We start from the raw sequence: 20,340 nt of genomic DNA on the forward strand, positions 1-20,340 counted from the left end.
GCTCCCACTCACACCGATAGGCATCAGGAAATTCCCTGTTTGAACTTCGACTTCCCTCCTGGCCCCATTCCTTGACACATTCCAGTTGCACGGCGCGCAAGGCGCCCCCAGCCCGGTTCTCGGCGCCGAGGGAGGATGGATGGCAAGGCCCCCACCCGGGAGATGGGTCCCCCCCTTGGGTGGGGAGGTGGGCCATGCCCCGCTGCCCTTGCACAGGAGTCAAAGCGGGTGCTAACATGGCACAACGGCGTTTGCACCTCCTTCCCACGGCCACCCCCTCCCTCCCGCCCTCGGCATTCCCCCCCGCGCTCGGAGGGGCACCCCTCGCCCCGGAGTTTCCACAGCGGCCAGGAGAAGGGCCCAGGTTTCCTCCAGAGCTCCCACTCAACGGCAGAACCCCGGCCCACTCGTGTTCTCCCCACCCCCGCGGTGGGGCGACGCCCCGCCCCCGCCGCCGCCCGTCGAGGCAGAGAGCACCTGCCCCTCCCCCACGGGGCGGAGCTTCTCCTCTCGCCCCGCCTCCTAGCCCCGCCCCGCCCCCTAGCCCCGCCCCCTAGCCCCGCCCCCTAGCCCCGCCCCCTAGCCCCGCCCCCTAGCCCCGCCCCCTAGCCCCGCCCCCTAGCCCCGCCCCCTAGCCCCGCCGCGAGGCGTGCGGTGCGCCGGGCTGAGGGCAGACGCCCGCGCGCCTGCGCACTTCTAGCCGCCGGGGCAAGCGCGGGGCCGGAAGTGGGGCGGGTGGCGGCGGTCGCGGCGCCGGTGGCCGCCATGAGCTTCCTCATCGACTCCGGCATCATGGTCACCTCCCAGGTACTCCGCCGCTGCGCGGCGCGGCTTCCCCACGCCCTGGAGGGGTGAGGAGGGAAGCGGGGACGGGGGAGTGTGAGGTGGGTCTCGCCGCGGCCTGCCCCGCTCGTCACCCCTCCGGAAGCGGCCGTTGGGAGTGCGTGAGGGCGGTGCCTGCCGGCGCGCATGCGCGGAGCCCTCGGGCGGGCTGAGGGAGCGGCGGCGATGGGGGACGCGGAGCGCTATCGACAGCAACGGCGTTGCTGTCGCCCTCGCCCCGCTCCCTGGGCCCCCTTGGCCTCGCCTGGCTGAGCGGAGGGAACGGCTCCGCCGCCTGCATGCGTTTGGCCGTCCGCTGCTCGGCAGCAGAGGCGGGGAAAAAAAGCCCACCTCCTCGCTGCACGCTTAGGGGTGTGTGAGGCTGCCAGTTTGTCTCGTTATGGCCGCCCGCCCTTTTCTATCGCCCAAGTTCCTATTGCGGGAGAAGATAAGGTGCATGCATCTTTGGACTGCTTTGTTACCTGTCAGGGTGACCATTGCCCTCCTGCAATTGTCAAGTCAGAATATAATGCGTAAAGAGGTTCAGTAAATAAGGTTGTGGAGAATGCAGCTCTTCTTGTAGTACTGCATCACTTCTATAAATTTAAATTTTCTTTGTTGGGACAGACAGGAAAGTTAATCGTGCTATTCTCTTTGTAGTACTTTGTTTCCGATACTCTTCAAGAAGGTTAATCATTTGTGTCTGCTGAGGAGTTTGCTTGTTTACAACTTTGGAAGATTTTTCATGATCTGCTTTGAGGAATTGAAAAAGACACCACTAAAAGACTCCTCCATTGATCCATCTGTGATTCAGCACTTCCTTCAGCTTTTTTTTTTCTGCTGCCATCAACATCATCTGTCAAGTAGTCTTGGCTTTACACCAGCTGAATTCACCTAGGACCCCTTTAAAACATTTCATGTCATCCTGTCTTTATCATTACAAAGTGGGTTGTGGTCTTGACATACTTAAAACTGTCTAATTGTTTTGTGGGAGGAAATACCCTCTCCTTCTTTATTAGCTTCCTTTGCTAGTAACTTATCTTGCCATTGTGTTCTCTTTGACCTTCCAGTACTTGCTACCTCACTGTCTCCTCAATAACCATTCCTTTCCTCAATAACCAATCCTTTCCTCCTGTCTGAGGTGGTCCAACTGTTTGCTTCTGCCAAAAGGGGAAGGTTCTGCTCCCTCTTCACTTCCACTTTGCTGCACAGTCATAATCTCTTATTTGTGCTCTCTCTCCAGTATTTGGTTTAAATAAGTTTAACTGGATCACAGAGGGATCTGATGAGCTTCAGAGCTGGTGTGAAATTTTTGTTCTGTAATGAAGAAGGATGAGCTGAGAAAAGAGGACCTTTCTCTTCTCAGGAGCAGTTGGTTGTCTTATATAGTCTGTCATGCACAACTCTAGTTTTCTTGACAGTTTTTAGGACAGCTTTTGGGCATTTCTTAGAGCTACAACGTCCTCCTACTTGATAATTCTTTGATTTTTGCTCCTATCATTTCCATTCTAAGTTCTAGCTTACCTAATTGCTCTTCTTTCATTTGTGATGGCAGCTTTTCATCTTCCTATCATCTTCAAAAGTATCAAGTTAGATATTTAAATTGCTGCATGTAATTGTCAAAGGCTCAAGAATTTTCTGACTTAACATGTCATGTTCACCTGCGGTGTCTTAGAGTGTGCTCTCTTAAGATAACATCTTTCTATGCTTTTGTACAGTCCTGAACACAAGGGAAATCTAATCTTTATAAATAAACTTCCTCTGTTATTATTGTACTTGATTATCTCCTCATTTCTTTTTTTTACTTTATTTACTTTTTTTTTGAAGCATTTGTCTCTACCTTTTTCCTCTTGCACTGTTAAATGTGGAATTACTTTATGTAAGTATCACTTGCTTATCATACTTCTTTGACTTATGACCTGTAGGTAGGAGGCTTGTGAAATATCTTACCTTTTCCTTTTTGCTACCATTTACTTTAAAGTCTGAAGTCCTCCTCAAACAAGTTTTGCCAGCTGTTACTAATCACTAGACCTCATTCCTATTTCAGTTCTTCTTTCAATGCAAATGCAGTTCATCTTCCTTGCCCAACTTTTCAGGTGTTCTTTGTCTGTAAATCATGTTCTTCTGTTACCTTTGCTGCTGCTGGCATCCAGTTGCTCCTGATGCACAGTGGAATCATCCACAATGATTCCTGCATTTTTGCCTTTGAAAGTTTCCTGTCTCCACAGGGGCCAGAATGGTCTGGCCTTTTCCATGCGCTCTTGAGAAGAAATACTGTCGTTGTCCCATGCTTTCTGACATACATTGATTTTTCTCTTTGCTTTGGTCAAAACTACCCTTGTAAAAAATCATAGAATTGTTTAGGTTGGAAGTGACCTTAAAGATCATCTAGTTCCAATCCCCCTGCCATGGGCAGGGACACCTTCCACTAGACCAAGTTTCTCAAAGCCCCATCCAACCTTGCTTTAAACGCTTCCAGGGATGGGGCCTCCACAGCTTCCCTGGGCAATTTGTTCCAGTGCCTCACCACCCTCATAGTGAATTTTTTTTTCCTAATATCTATTTTAAATCTTCCAGTTTGAAGACATATTTATTTATCTTCTGAATTCTCCTTTAGCTTGGATTCTTTTAAATCATTACACTTGTTTTCAGTCTTCTGTGGAATAGACTGGGCTACCCATGAGAGGCCTGACAACCCAATCTTCTTTTTCTGGCTGAAGATTGGTAATTTCAGTTTTGACCATATTGCTTAATTTGTATTTATTTCATGTAACTCATCTGCAAAATAGCTGTGATATTAAGTCCATCTCCTTGTGTGTGTGTTGAAACTTAACTAAATTTTGTGAAGTGCTCTGAGAGCCATTGAAATGCAAAGCATTATTGGCTAGTCCTGCTTTACCCACCTTTTCTATGTGGCTTTTTGCAACTCCGGGTAGTGGTTTGAGGCATCCAACACTGCCTTTTCTCTACCTTAGAGATGCTTTTAGCACCTTTGTTCCACATTGTGTCGGTGTGTAACCAGATCTAGTGTTAAGACCTCTCCATAAAAATCAAATGTACTTCTAGTCTTAAAGAAACAGCAGATATTTTTGTAAAATTTGCTTATCCCTGAAAGATGTGTATGTTGTGGACATTCAGGTGTTCACTTTGCCTCCATTATTGTGTTTCCTGTAAAAACTATAAACTTTAATTCTGTAGATTAGAAGAGTGAAACAAGAGACAACAGTGCCAAGGATTCTGGCAGGCCAGGAACTGAGGAATTCTGAGAACTTGGGAACACACAAATGGGCTGTCTTGACTGGATATTTCATAAGGTCGTAGCCTTCTGTGTCTGCTACACTTGAATATTAAAAATACTGTTCTCTCCATGGTACTGTGACAAGTGTTAATCTTTTGTGGATCTTCGGTACTTTGGGCCAGCTCTTTTCCTTCCATTTCTTTCATCTACGGTCAACAGTGAAGTAGCTTTGTATTTTGCAAGTTGATGGTTACAAATGTTAAGTGCTTCATCTCTTCTGCAGGTGCTGTTCTTTGGATTTGGCTGGCTATTCTTCATGCGTAAGCTCTTCAAGGATTATGAGGTGAGAAGCAGCATTTCATAACAATTCTATACCTTAAAAATTACTCCCCATTATAGAAATATTTTTGAAACTGTATTTGGCCTTCTTCCTCTCTTTAAGCTCTCTTATCTTATTTTTATTTGTCTCTACAGTTACTTTAGCTTTAATTCCCTCTTGTGTTTCTGTTTGGAAGACTCCTAGATATCTGAGGAAATGGGTTCTTCTGGGGCCAGTGAGAGTTTCCATATTGGCCACTGTTGAATGAAAAAAGGTGGAGGAGGTGCAGGGGTAATGGGAAACTTTTGCCTTTTGCTTGAGTAACCCTGCCTTATGTAATTGTAAAATTTTTGTGACAAAATCAAATTCAGTGGTTAACTTCAAACTCAGTGATGTGTGTTCATTATGGCTGAATTGTTTGTGAGGATTGGATGGGATAAAACTGTTGAATTCTCCTATCCCTAGAGGGGTATGAGAGATTATAGTCTAGGTCAGAGATGCCTTAAGTGCAAGCCAAATTCAGATCCAAAAAGTTTTCCAGATATGGATCTTACTTTTAAATCTAAGGTTAAGATCCAAGAGCTCTGTTAGCAAGGGTCTATCATTACTCAAGTTGACATAGGGCTTTGCATGCTTGACATCCTTTCTGTGTAAGGCATCTCTGTTAAATGTGCCAGTAGCTGCAAACAGTGTTATTCTGAGCAACTTAGGAGTTTGAGTTTGCTCTCTGCTTTCTAACAGACTGTTGGTTTCTTCCCATTTAGATAAAGGGCAAGGTACCTTGAAGCAAGAGACCCAGTTGTGTGCCATTGTACCTTGTGATTTGTTTTTTGTTACCTGAGGGATATCAGGATGTCATTCTAGGAATGGAAATGCCTGATGTCTCTGGCTTTTCTCTGTTGCAGGTGCGACAGTATGTGGTCCAGGTGATCTTCTCTGTGACTTTTGCCTTCTCTTGTACCATGTTTGAACTCATCATCTTTGAGATTTTGGGGGTGCTGAACAGCAGGTGAGTCTAGAAGCTCACTCAAGGACTAGCCTGTCTTCTGTTCAGCAGCTTCAGTCCAACTTCTAAATGAATGGATTGGGTGGGGGAAATTGTGTGAGAAAATTGTCAACTTCTCAACAAAGATGTTTGAGCAGCAGGATTTACTTATTTGACAGGACATGAGTTTAGGAGTCATAAGCTCGTGATTTTTCATGCAGTTGCTATTAGTGTGGTCTAGGTCCTTAGGGCAAGGCTTTAGACTTTGACTTTCTCCATTTGTGAAGTTAAAAGAAATGGTTTCTTTTATGGGAGTGTTGCGAAGCTTCAGATCGTGCTGAAGAGCACTTTTCAGATGTTAAGCACTATAGAAACTATAAGCGCTAGTTTTTCTGATTTGGTCAGAGCAGCGAATAAGATGTGAAGGTAATTATGGAGTGGAAATTACTTCTGTAATAATACGGTATTTGTGAATCAAAGGCACATCCTCCCTTGACATAGGGTGAGGACTTCTACATAAAGGGGATGTTAAAAACTGTCTACTTCAGAAGTCAGTAGGAAAGAGAAGATAAAACAGTAACATGTAGAGGCTAGCTGGGTTTCCTATTTATTCTCTCTCGTCATACCAGTATAAGAGAGCAGTCAAAGGAGTTGAAGGGCAAGAAATACAAAAATGGTAAGAGGTAATGTTAGTTCTGACCGTGTGTCATTAATTGGTAGAGCTTGCAGCCAGAGAGATCACTGAGGAGAATGCTTTTATAAGCTTTGATAAAGGGCTGGACATCAATATAGATGAAAATGCCTCTGAATTAACTAGGAAAAAAAGACAAGGATCCTCATAATTTCTCCTTCCCCCGGGCTTAAAGAGGATATGAGGTAATATTGGGAATAGGACATGTATTTTTCTATTCAAGCTAAGTGAAAAGTCAGTTCAGCCAAGATGAATCTCATCTGCATTTGACTAATCTCCTTTAGTCAGAGGAGTATTGGTCATTTTGGTATATATGTATATTTTTAAATTCCTGCTTCACAGTGTCTTGCACATGAGAAAACTTGCTTTGAAGTGAAACACGTTGAATTATGAACATTAAATATTTTTAATCTTTTCAATTTGAATTAGCCTTTTTTTGACTCAGTCACTCACTATGAAATTAATTACTGCTTATACTTACTTTTGGTTTACTGTTCAACTAGATGAGCAGTAAATCAAATGACTCATGCTGCAACTGGTATTACTCACGGTAGAAAATACAGTATTTTATAAAATAACCCTGTGTGTTTTTCTGGATAGTTGTTAATTTTGAAATACACATTCTTGAGCTCTATATTAAAAAAACAAAACAACAAAACAAACAACCTCTCCTCCTACCCAAAGAACAAACAAAATCCAGAATATTCTATATACTAGGCCAATATTATCCAATGTTTGATGTAGTTGAAAGCATTGCACTGACATGTGATTGTCTTTGAGAAATTTGTTGTATTATGATAGTATGCTAATCAGTATTTTGACTTTATTTTAGCTCTCGGTATTTTCACTGGAAGCTGAACCTGTGTGTCATTTTGCTCATCCTAGTCTTCATGGTACCCTTCTACATTGGTTACTTTGTTGTGAGCAATATCAGATTATGTGAGTACTTGGTTTATGGCAGTGGGCTGCTAACTTGAGACTATGTATGCAAATGAGAAATAACTTTTCTGAGAGGGGGGGAGAGAGAGAGAGAGAGAAAGAGATGTGTTGGTCCCTATGCCCATAGCTCCCTCCTTCTGCTGGCTTTGTTCTGGCTAGATAACTTCTCTTTGGAACTTAATGCTTTAGCGTGAAGCATTGACCAGTATTTGACCAGGTATTGACCAGTGAGGTGATACTTTACCCAACAAATGTAGCTTTTCTTCATGGGTTTTGACAAAGTTGAACACTTTAGACTAATGTTACTGGAATTTGTTCCTTTACAATTTTAAGCTTGCAGCCAAATCCTGGAACCCTTGGCAAGGCTGTGTTGTTCTGCTAGGGGGTAAAAGAAATGAGACAGAGAAGTTCAGTAAATTGCTTTTGCTTCTTTTTTTTTTTTTTTTTTTTTTGCTTACTACTGTCTGGATGAGGCCTCTTGCATGCTCTAATGGACACTTACCCATGAGCTATTGATACTCATTGCTCTTTTGTATTAAGCTTAGGCATGTAGTGTTAAATGTGTAGTTTTGGTATGAAGATGAAGTTTTCAGATTTCATGTTCAGGGTCACACAAGAAAGACACAGCTAAGTGATCCCCAGTTCATAGTGCAGCCCTCCTCACCTCCTCATATGTCTCTGGGGAAAAGCCAAAGTGATGTGTTGCTGCATTAGCACTTGCAAACAATTGTGTCTCAAATAGCTGGTTCTGTAGGAAGTGAAGGGGTGCATACTGCTAGCTGTAGCTCTGTCATTTGGCACCTGTTTTGGCTACCTGTGCTCAAAAGTAGCCTTTGGATCAATGTAGCAATTTTGCAAGCTTGAAGAAGCCCTGAAGGAAGAACTTCTTTAAAATACTGTTGTGGTGTGTTTTGTTTGTTTTTTTTTTTTTTTTTCTCTCCATTAGTGCACAGACAGAAACTGCTTTTTGCATGTGTTCTGTGGTTGACATTCATGTATTTCTTCTGGAAGCTGGGGGATCCATTTCCTATCCTCAGCCCAAAACATGGTGAGTTTCATATCCTTGCTCATGCCTTCCCTCCTGAAAATAGGCTTTGTTATCTCGCTTTTATCTTGGAGCTATTATTATGTTAGCTCTACAGCTGGGACTGTAGAAAGTAGTTCTTACAGCTGAGGGTCTGTTCTGCTTTGAAATCTGCAATCTGAAGGTTGTCAGACTGACAGATATGGATGGATATACCTTGAATTATTTGTGTAAGTTTTTTTCCAATACCACAGGAAAACTTTAGGGAAGTGAATGAGTCCTAATTGAACCTAGTGTATGTAAGAACACAGTGCTCTTTGAGGATTTACCTTCATCTTCACAAAAAGTTGATTGCAATTTTGATTAAGTGGTTTCTTGTCTTGTGGAGACTAAAACTAATTTATGTAAGAAGAGAATTGGCAATCAATCTTTCATCTGACTTTTTTCAGTCAGATTATTGTTTCTTGTGACTGAAATCAGATCAGTTTAACACAGGTGGCTGTCCAGTTGACAAAACATGGCAGGGTGCCTGAACACCCTAGCTATATAGACTGTAGCCAGCAACGCGTCTGGCAGTGCGTGCTGGCTTTGGTACAGCTTTGTACACTGCCTGAGTCCAGAGGCAGTACAGTTGCATGGTACTAGAGTGTGAGTTGGTAAGTTCTGCTGAACGCCAGAGCTATTTATGTGCAGAATTAACTTGGGTATCTGTGCCTTGCAGTCATGGAAGCAAGAGTATTTATAGTGTGAAGATACTATGTGCATTTGGGCTAGTTTGTGTCCAACAGAGATTGTTAGCATGTGCCTAACTGTACTGAACCCTGCAGGCACCTAAGTGTGCCGAAGGATTGTAATACTGTAGAACCAGACTATTTGTCACCCGGGTTTACTGTGTAACTTATGTTGCCTTTCCCCTGCACTGGGAAATTGTTTGTATATTGTTCTCAACAGGTGAAATACAGTCAGTTCCACTCAAATTGGTTAATATGTCTGCCTGCATAGATAACTATCAGCTTAATCTTTCTGTTCTCTAGGAGGCTACTTTACTCTGTACTAATCTGTAGGAGAAAAATTGAAGGATATCAAATGCTGTAGAGTCTGCTCACCCTTTCATCTGTGATCCTAAAACTTTCCTAATAGAAAGTGTGTATCTGTGTTTTGTAATTGTGTCATTTGCCACTGAAATACCACAGCTATTATATAGTGCAGATCCCTCTGCCCAGTGTTTCATTGCCAAGAAAAATGTGTATCCACTTTGAGTTGCAAAAGGCACTTGAGATGGCAGATCATAATAACCCAATGGGAACTTAGCCATGGGGTTTAGGTAATCCTCTTCAGATCACTGAAAAGCTTCTGTGAGGCTGCGTAACAACTGCAGATTTCCTGAACTGGTAGTGGGGTGTTTTCTATTTTTATCTTCCGCTTTACAGGATGAGATCTCCACTTAACAGTTGTACAGTGCCTTATCCTACCAGGTCTAGACATAAGGTTAGAGCAAGGGATTCTAGGCTTTTTTTTTTTCCCTGCTGTACTTCCAGGGTGCTGCTGTCCTGCATGTACTGACAAGGCTTCTGCAGGGCTTTGTTGTGTGGTGGTGGCCCAGTTCAGACAGGTAGGATCCTGTTGTGGAGGGAGACGTGACAGGAGACTATGCTTAAAGAGCCCCTCACACTGCAGTACATTACCAGTGGTGTCTTCCTCGGTGTGCCCCACTTTGCTCACCTGTGTGTGTACTGGTGTGCTGCAGCTGGGGAATTGTGCTGACTAGTGGGACTCTTTCAAGTACCTGCGGTGGCATCCTGTGCCAGAGGCTGCCTTGCCTGGGGATGGTGATGGCAGCGTCCTGCAGCTGGGAAATGCACCATCAGTCTGAGGTCAGAGTCAGGAGCCCTTGTTGATCTGCAGCTTGTTTAATAGACCCGAGTGTGGGAGCTCATAGTAGAAGGAAGGTTATGCTTTACTCAATTACATACTAGTATTCTAATAAAACTTGTATCTTTATCTGCCTTGATAAAGCATTCATTTTATCTGACCTGATCACAAGAGTAGGGTTGCTGTGAGTGTTATGGGGAAGCATTGCTTTAACCAGTGGAATGTCATGTCATTTTGAAGGCACCTCTGTTTTAGCTGCTGCTGTCTGACAGTGTGTGGGGTGAAAGGCCAGTGTATTGTAGCACATTCTGTAGCTCGTGTAAATCTCTACGCAGCTGCACATGACTGGGTGTCTCAGTCTCCCTTTGTGAAGTCTTTTTGCCGTGTTTTCATCATTTATTCCCCTTCTCTGAAGCATGAAATGTGGCTTGGCGCTTGGCCATCTCAGCTTTGCAATCATGTAAGCTCCAAATGTGCTGTGTGTGGCAGCTGCTCTATAACTGGCTCCCTAAAAAGTGAGTGATGTTTAGTAGCACATGGCTTTGTATCCTGAGAAGACGGGTTGAGGTCTGTGTTTAATGGCTGAGAAGAATAAATGCAGCTTCAGTGCTTGATGTTGGTTACAGCACAGCCTTGATGTTCATGCTGTATTATGTGAAAATATGTTTTAGAGTTCACTTGGTGCTCGGGCGGAATGCCTTGTTGGTGCTCACCTCAACAATGTGTACGTACCCCCAAGATGAATACTGAACAGCCAGGAGCAGCATAAGCTTCCCATGCTGTCATCACCCCATTGTCCTACAAGCACAAATTGTGTGTGATCTGGAGGGGTCAATTCTAATGACAGCTGACAGGATAGAGCTTCCTCTCTATGGTTTGGACATTTTTGGGCCAGTTTGCTAGGACTAACTGGTTTGGTAACTCTATTCCTGGTTATTGCAGAAGTGGCTTTGCAGAAGATGCCTTCTTTATAGTCTCTGGTGGATGATCTGTGGTCCTACCTCAGCAAAGTGTGATCACTAATGTCTTATTAATTTACAACCAAAATGCTGACTGTTAGTCCTCTCTAGGTGTCTTATGCTTCTTCATAGCTAGTTTCCCATCCCTGTTTCTAAGCATGGTAATGTGCTTTCTGAGGGAGACTTTCTACCCCGTTCTTTTCACAGTCCCTGACTGTACTTCATCTTACTTTTGGACATTGCAGTGGGAATGCAGTCAGATTCATTAAGCAGCTCTGTATGTGTGTTATGTTGTGAAAGCACCAAGTGCGGAGCAGAGTGAAGAGAGCAAGGTTATTAATGCCATGTTTTTCCTCTCTCAGGAATCCTTTCTATAGAACAGCTCATCAGCCGCGTGGGTGTGATTGGGGTGACACTCATGGCTTTGCTGTCAGGATTTGGGGCTGTCAACTGTCCATACACTTACATGTCCTACTTTCTCAGGTAATTGGAGCCTTGTGAAATATTTTGTCCACCTTTTTGAGATTTTTTTTTTTTTCTGCTTTACCTGTGGCATCGATTCAAGTTTTTTCATAGCTTTTTTTTCCTGAAACTAACTACTGCCACATCTACATACTAGAACCATTTCTATTGCTGGAGCATATTCTCCTTATACAAGCTTCTCTTTATTTCATGGGCATGTGCCTATTTCCTCTGAAATGGGATAGCTGGCCTAATTGGGTATCTTCATTTTGCAGGAATGTGACAGATGCAGATATTCTGGCTTTGGAGCGACGACTCCTTCAGACTATGGATATGATTGTTAGCAAGAAAAAAAGGTGAGAAGGCAGCAGTAGCATGAAATTATTTATTTAAAGTGTTTTCAGTCAGTATGGTACAAGATGGTTCTTGAAATTACCAAGATTATTAGTCCTGTCAGGGTTGCGTGTTCCAGTGAACAGATCGCTGAATTGGCTTGGTTTGTGTGGTGTTTCATTCTGGCCTGATACACAACTTTGTTTTTTTCCCCAGACACGTGTGCTAAATAGCACCCTTTCTTACTGCAGTGGCACAGATTAGGCTTCCAAGACAAACTGTGACTCTCTGATGGCAGCTTGACTAGTCTGTAAGATGGGCACCTTTCTCTCCTGATCCGTAAGCCTCCGCAGCTGGTGCTCACTGGCAGTTTCAGTACAACAGTTGGCTCATATGTATTGAGCGCTCTCCTGCTCTGTGGATCTGGTATTTCCTGGTCAAAGCTGAAGCAGGCTAGTGAGCTGGTGTGGACACAGCTATATTCTTGGAAATGGCAAGGTTTACCTTAGTTCAGTTTTGCAGAACTGCAAAACATTGATAATGTGAATGTAGTATAGTGCACAAGCGTGCTATCAGAACTCTGCTTCTGTTGGTTTAGCTTATTCTATGTACCCCAAGCGAAAAACCTACTTTTGGAAACAATGTAATTTATTTACACATAAAAGTTTTTTTGTGTCCTGTTAAAAATTACATATTACATGCCTTACTAGTTGTGTAGAATAAATAAAATCACCATAGTCACTTCAAAAGTTTGATTGTCTGACACTGAATTCTCACAGCAGTCCCCCAAACTTTACTTTTGATGCACTAATGTTTTAATGGAACCTTTTAATGTGTGATGAAGGACCTTTTATATAGCGTAGCCTTGCTGAATTAGTCACCAGCATGTATCTGCTGGTTGGTATTGGCCTATGAAAGTGTGGTTAAAGCATAACATTTTTTTTTCCCCTTTGAAAATCTTAAGTGGTGAACAAATGTTAACTCAGTATTTGTGGTCATGTGTGAGACTAAGTAGTGAGAGAATTTAATTACTCAGGTTTAATTGATTAGGAGCATACAAAAATACTGGCTTTGGAGTTAAAAGATATTGTATAATGCTGTTTCTGACTTTGTGCTCTTTTGTTTTGTACAGCTTTTTTGGACCTCTGGTCCAGGGAGAGTGATGTTGGGGTAAAAGTAAGGATGTCTGGGACTTGTAACTGAATAGCACTTTCTTGCTTTCCTATTGCCAGGAAACCTTCTGAATATAGCAACTTTCTAACCATTATGAAGAGCCACATAAAGAGTGTTAATGGTTTGGGAATTATATTGAAGTTCATGTATTTGTGTTTAAAACAAACAAACAACCCCCCCCCCAAAAAAAAACAAACCCACAACTGTGTAGTCTCAGAAATGTGCAAGAAAAAGCAGAAGCTTGAGTTCTGTAGATTTTGTTCTCTTTTTGCTTTGACAGGGAACAGTAGGTTGCATAATTGGACTATTTGCTCATATGAAGCAGAGCTTAAAAATTTAGATTTGTATCAGCCCAAACACAATCCAAATCATTTGGCAGAACAAGCAGGAATAGCAGTATTTTACAGTGTAGGGTAAATGCTACAGTTCCATTAATTGTCAGTTACTTGCTGGTCATCTTTTCAGTACTGCTGATAACTCAGAACTTATCAATGCAGACAAGGATTGTAAGGCAATAGAACATAAAGCTTTTTTGGTTTCTTTGCTGATCTGACATTTCTTCTCATACCAGCCCTTATTCATACTGGCTTCCTTGTGAGGAGGAGATAGTTGTTGAAATCTGTTTTCCCTGATGCACAGGAATTATTGTTCTCTCCTTCCTGAGTGTAATCAAGTAAAACCATATGGAAACTTGCCTCTAAGGTTGGCAGGTTCTTTATACTCATCCTTGCAGGTATGACATGACTAAGCCTCAGGTTTGAAATGCTAGATTCTGTGACACCATTGCTTCATTTTGCTTCATGTTAGAGTCACATCAGCCTATCTGATCACATATCACATAGATCACATATTTACACAGACAAAGTGTGTGGTTTTTGCCTGTGGATCCTTTCTATGAGGTTTCCAAAACTCCTTATTACTAAGTGGGTACAGAGATCCTTGTCACCTTTCAAAAGAAAAGATTTGCCTTTGTATGCTTATAGCCTTGTTCTTTGCCTTGACATAGCTGCATTTTTGCTGCAATGCTGTAGATCATTTGGGATGGGATGTGTGAATCGGGTACTGGGAAGAAAGCAAGGATTAAAAATGCAATTCTTATATTTGGCAGCTATCAGGATGAATTGAATTGTTCTAAGATCTCTGTTATTTGTAGTCTGTGGCCATATGTGCTTTTATGTGTGTTGTGTCGGGTGCCCCAAGGGTGTTTCTTTTGCTGGATGTGAAGGAGGAGTGATTCTTTTTTTTTTTTTTTTTTTTTTTATTACACTGCTTATCAACAACCTTGAAGAGGGCTCTGTGCCAAATGTAGCAATACTCACTGCAGCTACAAGAAAGGGCCTAAACACTGTCGAATCATGGATCGCCTTGACAATCCTATGGATAGTTTTCAGCTTAGAAGTGGATAACTGGCTCACAAATTTCAATGGGGAGAAATGTGAGGGAATGAGGCCAGAAGCCAGCACTGCTCTTGGGGATTATGCTGCAGTGCACATGGGAGTGTGAGGGACAATACGCAGCTGCTGCTGTAGTGTTGGAATTAGCTTTAGGAGTCACGTTCAGATCGCCTGAAGCATCCAGTGGTTCAGTCCAGTAATGGATTTATGTGTTTCTGCTTCATAACAGCTTGTCATGCAGCCCAGTAGTGAGTGACAGCATATCAGAGCGCTGCTGCATACCATCCAGCGCTCATAGTTCTGTGGAGGAGGCGGATGTGCAGTGATAAAGAAGAGGTGTTCAAGGGGAGAGAGGAGCATGAGAAGTCTTCCAATTCCTGAACTTGAGATAGCACAGTAATGTGTTTGAGGAAAGGAAAGCAACTAATCATATGACTGAGAAAACCATTTGAATTTTTATTTTTAGTTGAGTTTAAATCCCTTTAAGGATTGAAGCAGAATCCTGAATGGAAGTCTTGTGAAGTGTCTCATTGAATCTCGCTTGATTAGATCTGGGCTGTACTCCAGAGCTAATCAAGATAATGTTATGAAGCAAGATTGATGCTTAGGGGGAAAAAAAAAAGAGGGGCATCTGTTTGCAGTGAATATACTTTAACATTGTCTTCTAAGGAACTGGTGGGGTTTTTTTGTTTGTTTTTTTTTTAAATTATTTTTTATAAAAATACTTTATTCCTAAGGACTTGTGTTTTCTGTTCTTTCAGGATCGCAGTGGCTCACAGGACAATGTTCCAGAGAGGAGAAGTGCATAACAAACCCACTGGCTTCTGGGGAATGATCAAAAGTGTTACAACATCTGTTGCAGGCAGTGAAAGTATCCTTCGTCTGCATGCTGGCACCTGCCTTGGGAGGTGGCTCCTACTTTCTTCTGTTTTGAAAGGAAGAGTGTTACTTGGGCCGTTTACAAACCATTTGTGTTTCAACATGTTTCAGCAGTCTGAGGAAAAGACTTAATGTCTCCTGGGAAGTTTGCTTTCTAGCGCTGTACTGTCTGACCTTTGCCCAGGGTTTGGACACATAGCTTTACTGTGACAGTCAGGAGCTGTATGCTGCTGCCCTGAACTGTAAATGTGCTGTTGCATCACCATGGTTGAGGTGTACAGCAGATCACAGGACAGTTGTGCACACTTTTGGTGTCACTTGCAGATGTCTACCCTATCACATCACTGATGTGGGAGGCAACTTTCTGTCCTCTGCTCATATGACTGAACTGCATGTGTATTTTTCTCATAACATGAAATATGCTTTTCCAGGATGGAGAACCTGTGGCGTACTTAAGCAAAACAATGGGTTGCTGGAGCAGTTTACCTAGCCTATAGTTGGCTTTCTGGCCATGTTGGAAAGCCATGAGAAAAAGAAGGGCAGGAAGCAACTTGTTGACCAAATAAATTGTTCTCATGATATGGGCTGGTCACTGATGTTTACAGCAGTGTGACGAAAAGGTGGACGGGAACAGGTGAATAGAAGTTGTTCTGCCCATATGAAATGGGTAAAAGGAATCTGGAATGACAAGGGTCTGTATTTCTGTAACTTACAGTTGCCTACCAACAATATCTGCCAGGCCACCTACAGTGTGCAGTTTGCATATTTAAGGCTGAGGGCAGTTCTTCCTCTCCTTTCCCACTAGCTGTGGGAATAGCCAAATCAGAATTTGCGTATTTGACAAGACTCTTCATAATAATCACTAATCTCTTGGAGCAGTTACTCAGCAGTTTTTTTTTAATGAAGATGAGTGACATATCGTGAGATGCACTTCAGTGACAAGGGACACTGATCAAAGTGGAGCAGCAGCCTTTGAGAGCTCTGGTTCTATTCTGTGATATGTTCTGCAGGGAGAGGAATAAAGAGCTTGTTGCATGACTGCCTAAATACTGTGCACTGCCTACCTTCTTAAAATGGAGTAGTGTGCGATACATGTATCCTTGAGATTTCTTTGGGTGCAGTATTAACAAGGAGCATTAAGACTGAATCAAAAAACTGATCTGGATCAAAGAAGTGTCCAAACCATTAGATGTGACCCTTGGGCTGAAGGTGGGGAATGTTTTGGTTTTGATTAAGAATTTGTGACATATTCTAGCCTTGACTGTGCTGGTTTGCCAGATCTGTCCCTTATCCAGCAAGAAGTGGATGCTCTAGAAGAGCTGAGTCGGCAGCTTTTTCTGGAAACTGCTGACTTGCATGCAACAAAGGTACATAGCAAAGTAACTGCCCAGGTGGGTGTTGGGACACCAGAGTAGTTTGAAAGAGAATGTGTGTTGCAAGAAATTGAAAGCTGTTCAGCAGGTAAATGTTGAAATGTTGTGATGTGGTGGAGTGAGGATCTGTTTTTTTAATTTGGGGTCTAGATGGCAGTTTCCTTCCAGTTCAGATACATACTGGTGCATGGCCTAGGTCCCTAAAGCCATTCAGAAACTTTTGAATTAAACCTTTTGAGTCCAGAAACATTTGAATTAAGAGGTGTAGAAGGATAAAGCTGTTTGCTACTTTTGGTGCTTTATTAAAATTTTGTGTTCTGGGTGGTTGTGGAAATGATATATATGTTTTTTGTGTTCTGTTCCCCTTCCCTCCTTTTGTATTTCCAGGAGAGAATAGAGTACTCCAAAACTTTCCAGGGAAAATACTTCAATTTTCTGGGTTATTTTTTCTCCATCTATTGTGTCTGGAAAATCTTCATGGTACGTAAATGTTTTAATACATTTTATGTGGACATATGCAAATGTCTTAGATTATGCTGTACACGCAGTTCATCTAGTAATGCTCCAGTTTCCTTAAAATCCTGCTTCTGGAAGTTCTGAAAGAAACTGGCTCTTGGTTGAAATAAAGTTCTGGATCTGTCTTTTTGTGTAGAGCATTAGACAAGCAATTCTTACAAGTGTGCATTTTGCACCTTCTTAGACAGTCTGACTGCCCCCTGCACCTTTCCTTGGTGATACAAAGTAAGTCATGCGTGTATCTCATGTGGAACAGTGAGGTATGCTTTTGTTTTCTTGTTTGAATGAAAATCCATCTCTCTCTTGCAGGCAACCATCAATATTGTATTTGACCGTGTGGGGAAGACTGATCCAGTCACAAGAGGAATTGAGATCACTGTAAACTATCTGGGAATCCAGTTTGATGTGAGGCTTTATTAATTCTTACAGCCTTTTCAGCAATTCCTGTCTTATCTAAGTAAAATCATACTGCTCATAGGGAGAGAGTGATAGAGCCCTGAGAATGTGTCTTTGACTTCTGACTTATTGAGGAGGACAGGAAAATGCACCATGAACTTTGCTTTTACACTGATTTTATGCTGGGATGGTACTGTGGTCTTGCCAGAGAGACAGTGATTTGCTTGTTTGTTTTGGGAAAATAGAAGCATGTTAGTCAACTTGCTTAGATGAATACATTTAACTGCAGAGTGATAATATATGCTTGTGCACATAGGTGTTCTGTCATTTACGCTTTTTAAATATATCCCTGTGAATAAGGGTTTTTTTTATGATTGATGTAAGCTAAATAAAAGTTTTTCTCATGTGTTTGTAGTAAACAATTGCTAATATAGTTGTGAAAATTACTGTTATTTAAACCTGTCTACAATGGATATCTGTACAATTAGGAAATAAAAAAACCCTGAAGAATTGGCAGCTAATACAATGTGGTGTAAATGGGGTTAGCATTAGAGATTTGACTGTATTCTTCTTGTTGATACAGGTAAAATTCTGGTCTCAGCACATTTCCTTTATTCTTGTTGGAATAATCATAGTTACCTCTATCAGAGGATTGTTAATCACACTTACAAAGGTAAGAGCCAGGAGTCTTATGTGGTTTTGGACTAGGAAAGCTGTTATCAGATCTTTAACTTTAGATGGGACAAATACTGTATAAACTTTCAGTGCATATTTGTGTTTTAAATATCTCAATATAAATGCTTGCAGAGGGAGGAAGGGAGGAAAAATACCTTCTGCAGTGTATTTCTCCACTCAGTCTCTATTGTTACTACTGTTGGGAAGAGATGTAGGTGTTAAATGAGATGTTAAATGTAAGCAAGGGTTCAAAATGATGCTGTAGCCAGGGCTTAGTAGTAAGGTTGATGAGATGGTGATTGAAACAATTTAGATTGCTTAATTTGAGCTGCTGGTAGGATTGGAAAGGCATTAACTCAAGAGACGTGTGACTCATTGTCTTTACCTGGCTTTTGCTACCTAAGCTTATACTTAAATATATATCATTATATGACTTTTACCACATGGCGCCACGGGCTTAGGGAGATTCATGTTTAAGAGTAAGACTGCAAGCTTCTGAAGGTAGGGTACGGACACCCCTCTGGAAAGTATGCATTTTTAAATTAAAAACTATTGAAAGGTGTGCACCTTCCATGCAGTCCTAAGGCACATCAGATGTATCCGACTGCTTGTTCCCACTGCTTTTTTTTTTTTTTTTTCCTAGTTCTTCTATGCCATTTCCAGCAGCAAGTCCTCCAATGTTATTGTTCTGCTTTTAGCACAAATAATGGTGAGTATGTGGAACCGTGGGCCCATGTATGTGCATTTATGCATACATACTTATTTGTGTGTGTATACATATACACACACTAGAATGTTTGTATGCTGACCCATGTTAGCCACATAGCCAATTGTGATACAATAACTACTTTCTCTGTTTTTTAATTTACAGGGTATGTACTTTGTGTCATCAGTGCTTCTGATACGGATGAGTATGCCTCTAGAGTATCGCACTATTATTACAGAAGTCCTGGGAGAGCTCCAGTTCAACTTTTATCATCGTTGGTTCGATGTGATATTCCTAGTTAGTGCGCTGTCTAGTATCCTCTTTCTCTATTTAGCACACAAACAAGCCCCAGAAAAGCATATGGCCCTCTAAGTAAGGACTGCAGTTACGCACTGCTCTCTGTCCTTTCAGCTGCACTGCTGTGACTCCTGTGGACTGCAAAACTTGAAGAGAGCCGGGACTATTCTGTGTGTTCCAGCAGTGTAACTGGCTCTTTGAACTTCCACGTGTGTCATCATCAAGCTCTGTGGCTCATTTTGTTAGGGTGCCACAGCTTGAAAGAAAAGGGATGCATGTATTGAATGTGGGATAGTTCATTGCCAAGGAATAAGGGCACTCCTTGGTACGCCAATATCTGAGGGCATTGGAACTTGCATAGTCGGCTGTCTGAGGTAAAACCTCGTACTGTTAGAAGAACATCTTCAGAGAAGGCACCAAGGAAATGCGATTTTTCCGTTGAAAATCAACTCGTAATTGTGATTCAGAGGATGGCAGTTCTGGAGTTGAATGTTTGAGCCTGTGAAATTAAATAAGCTTTTGTAATATCTCATGCAAGCATCACAGTTGTTTTTTGTCAGCCCAAAAGATTTGGCTGGAAGTGAGCTAGAAAATGGCTACAATTTGCTGCCTCGCAGAAGTGAAGTGGAGAGAATTTCACTCCATTTCTGTATTGAAGTGTGTGCTAGTGTGTATCACTAGTACCTACTGTCCTTAGGAGCTGGAGATTAGCTTTCTGTTATTGAGTCTCAACTTTTTTTTCTCTCCCTGCATAAATGGAACTGAGGTTTTCGATTCCTCTTTCCTCAGTTTTGGTGTGAAGTCAAAGACCGCAGCTATGCCTTGTTCACCTTATATATTACAAATTTGTTTACCTTATATGCTGTAAATTTGCTGTTCCTCACAACTTGTGTATTCTTCTACAGTAACCCATTTCCCCTTCTTGATGCAATTCAAGACATAAAAGTGAATTTTATTCATGTGACTTAAACTTGTAGCTTCCCATAGCCACTCTCCTAGGCTTGCTTTGTTTTAAAATTGTTCTGGAACATAAATCATAGGTGGTAAGAGGAAGATCCGGCGACGGGGAAATAGCCACTCTAAAGAATTTATTTCTGTGTTGTCTTCAGTGTACAGCAAGGAGGCAAAGTGTACAGCAGCAGTATTACACAGCCATTTATGTCACATTCAAGACCATGTGGTGTTGACTTGGAGTTAGACAAACCTGCATGGCTGAATTATGTATGCTATTCTAACTACCATGATCCACAACTGTATGCAGAGGGGAGAGAATAGTGCTTAAACATC

General features: G+C 42.1%; 1 protein-coding gene across 1 annotated transcript; it reads left to right on the forward strand.

Annotated features, from left to right (window-relative positions):
• Positions 1–721: 721 nt before the first annotated feature.
• GPR89B (G protein-coupled receptor 89B) lies at positions 722–20,004 on the forward strand. The gene is made up of 14 exons (XM_082492385.1): positions 722–807; positions 4,344–4,403; positions 5,285–5,388; positions 6,888–6,994; positions 7,941–8,042; positions 11,212–11,332; positions 11,587–11,667; positions 14,973–15,082; positions 16,369–16,457; positions 16,851–16,943; positions 17,289–17,384; positions 17,959–18,048; positions 18,694–18,759; positions 18,922–20,004. The coding sequence occupies exons 1-14, from the start codon at positions 766–768 to the stop codon at positions 19,126–19,128; spliced, it is 1,368 nt and encodes a 455-aa protein (XP_082348511.1). The 5' UTR covers positions 722–765; the 3' UTR covers positions 19,129–20,004.
• Positions 20,005–20,340: the final 336 nt, after the last annotated feature.

Source organism: Vanellus vanellus, assembly GCF_965231255.1.
Source record: "Vanellus vanellus genome assembly, chromosome: 1".
In the NCBI taxonomy this organism is placed as follows: domain Eukaryota; kingdom Metazoa; phylum Chordata; class Aves; order Charadriiformes; family Charadriidae; genus Vanellus; species Vanellus vanellus.

What these genes read in the sequence shown, in the direction of transcription:
- GPR89B (XM_082492385.1), top strand. Translation starts at nt 766, where the DNA reads ATGAGCTTCCTCATCGACTCCGGCATCATGGTCACCTCCCAG. An exon ending in TTGGGGGTGCTGAACAGCAG is followed by an intron (nt 5,389 to 6,887) that starts GTGAGTCTAGAA and finishes ACTTTATTTTAG; the next exon opens with CTCTCGGTATTTTCACTGGA. An exon ending in CTGACTTGCATGCAACAAAG is followed by an intron (nt 16,458 to 16,850) that starts GTACATAGCAAA and finishes TTGTATTTCCAG; the next exon opens with GAGAGAATAGAGTACTCCAA.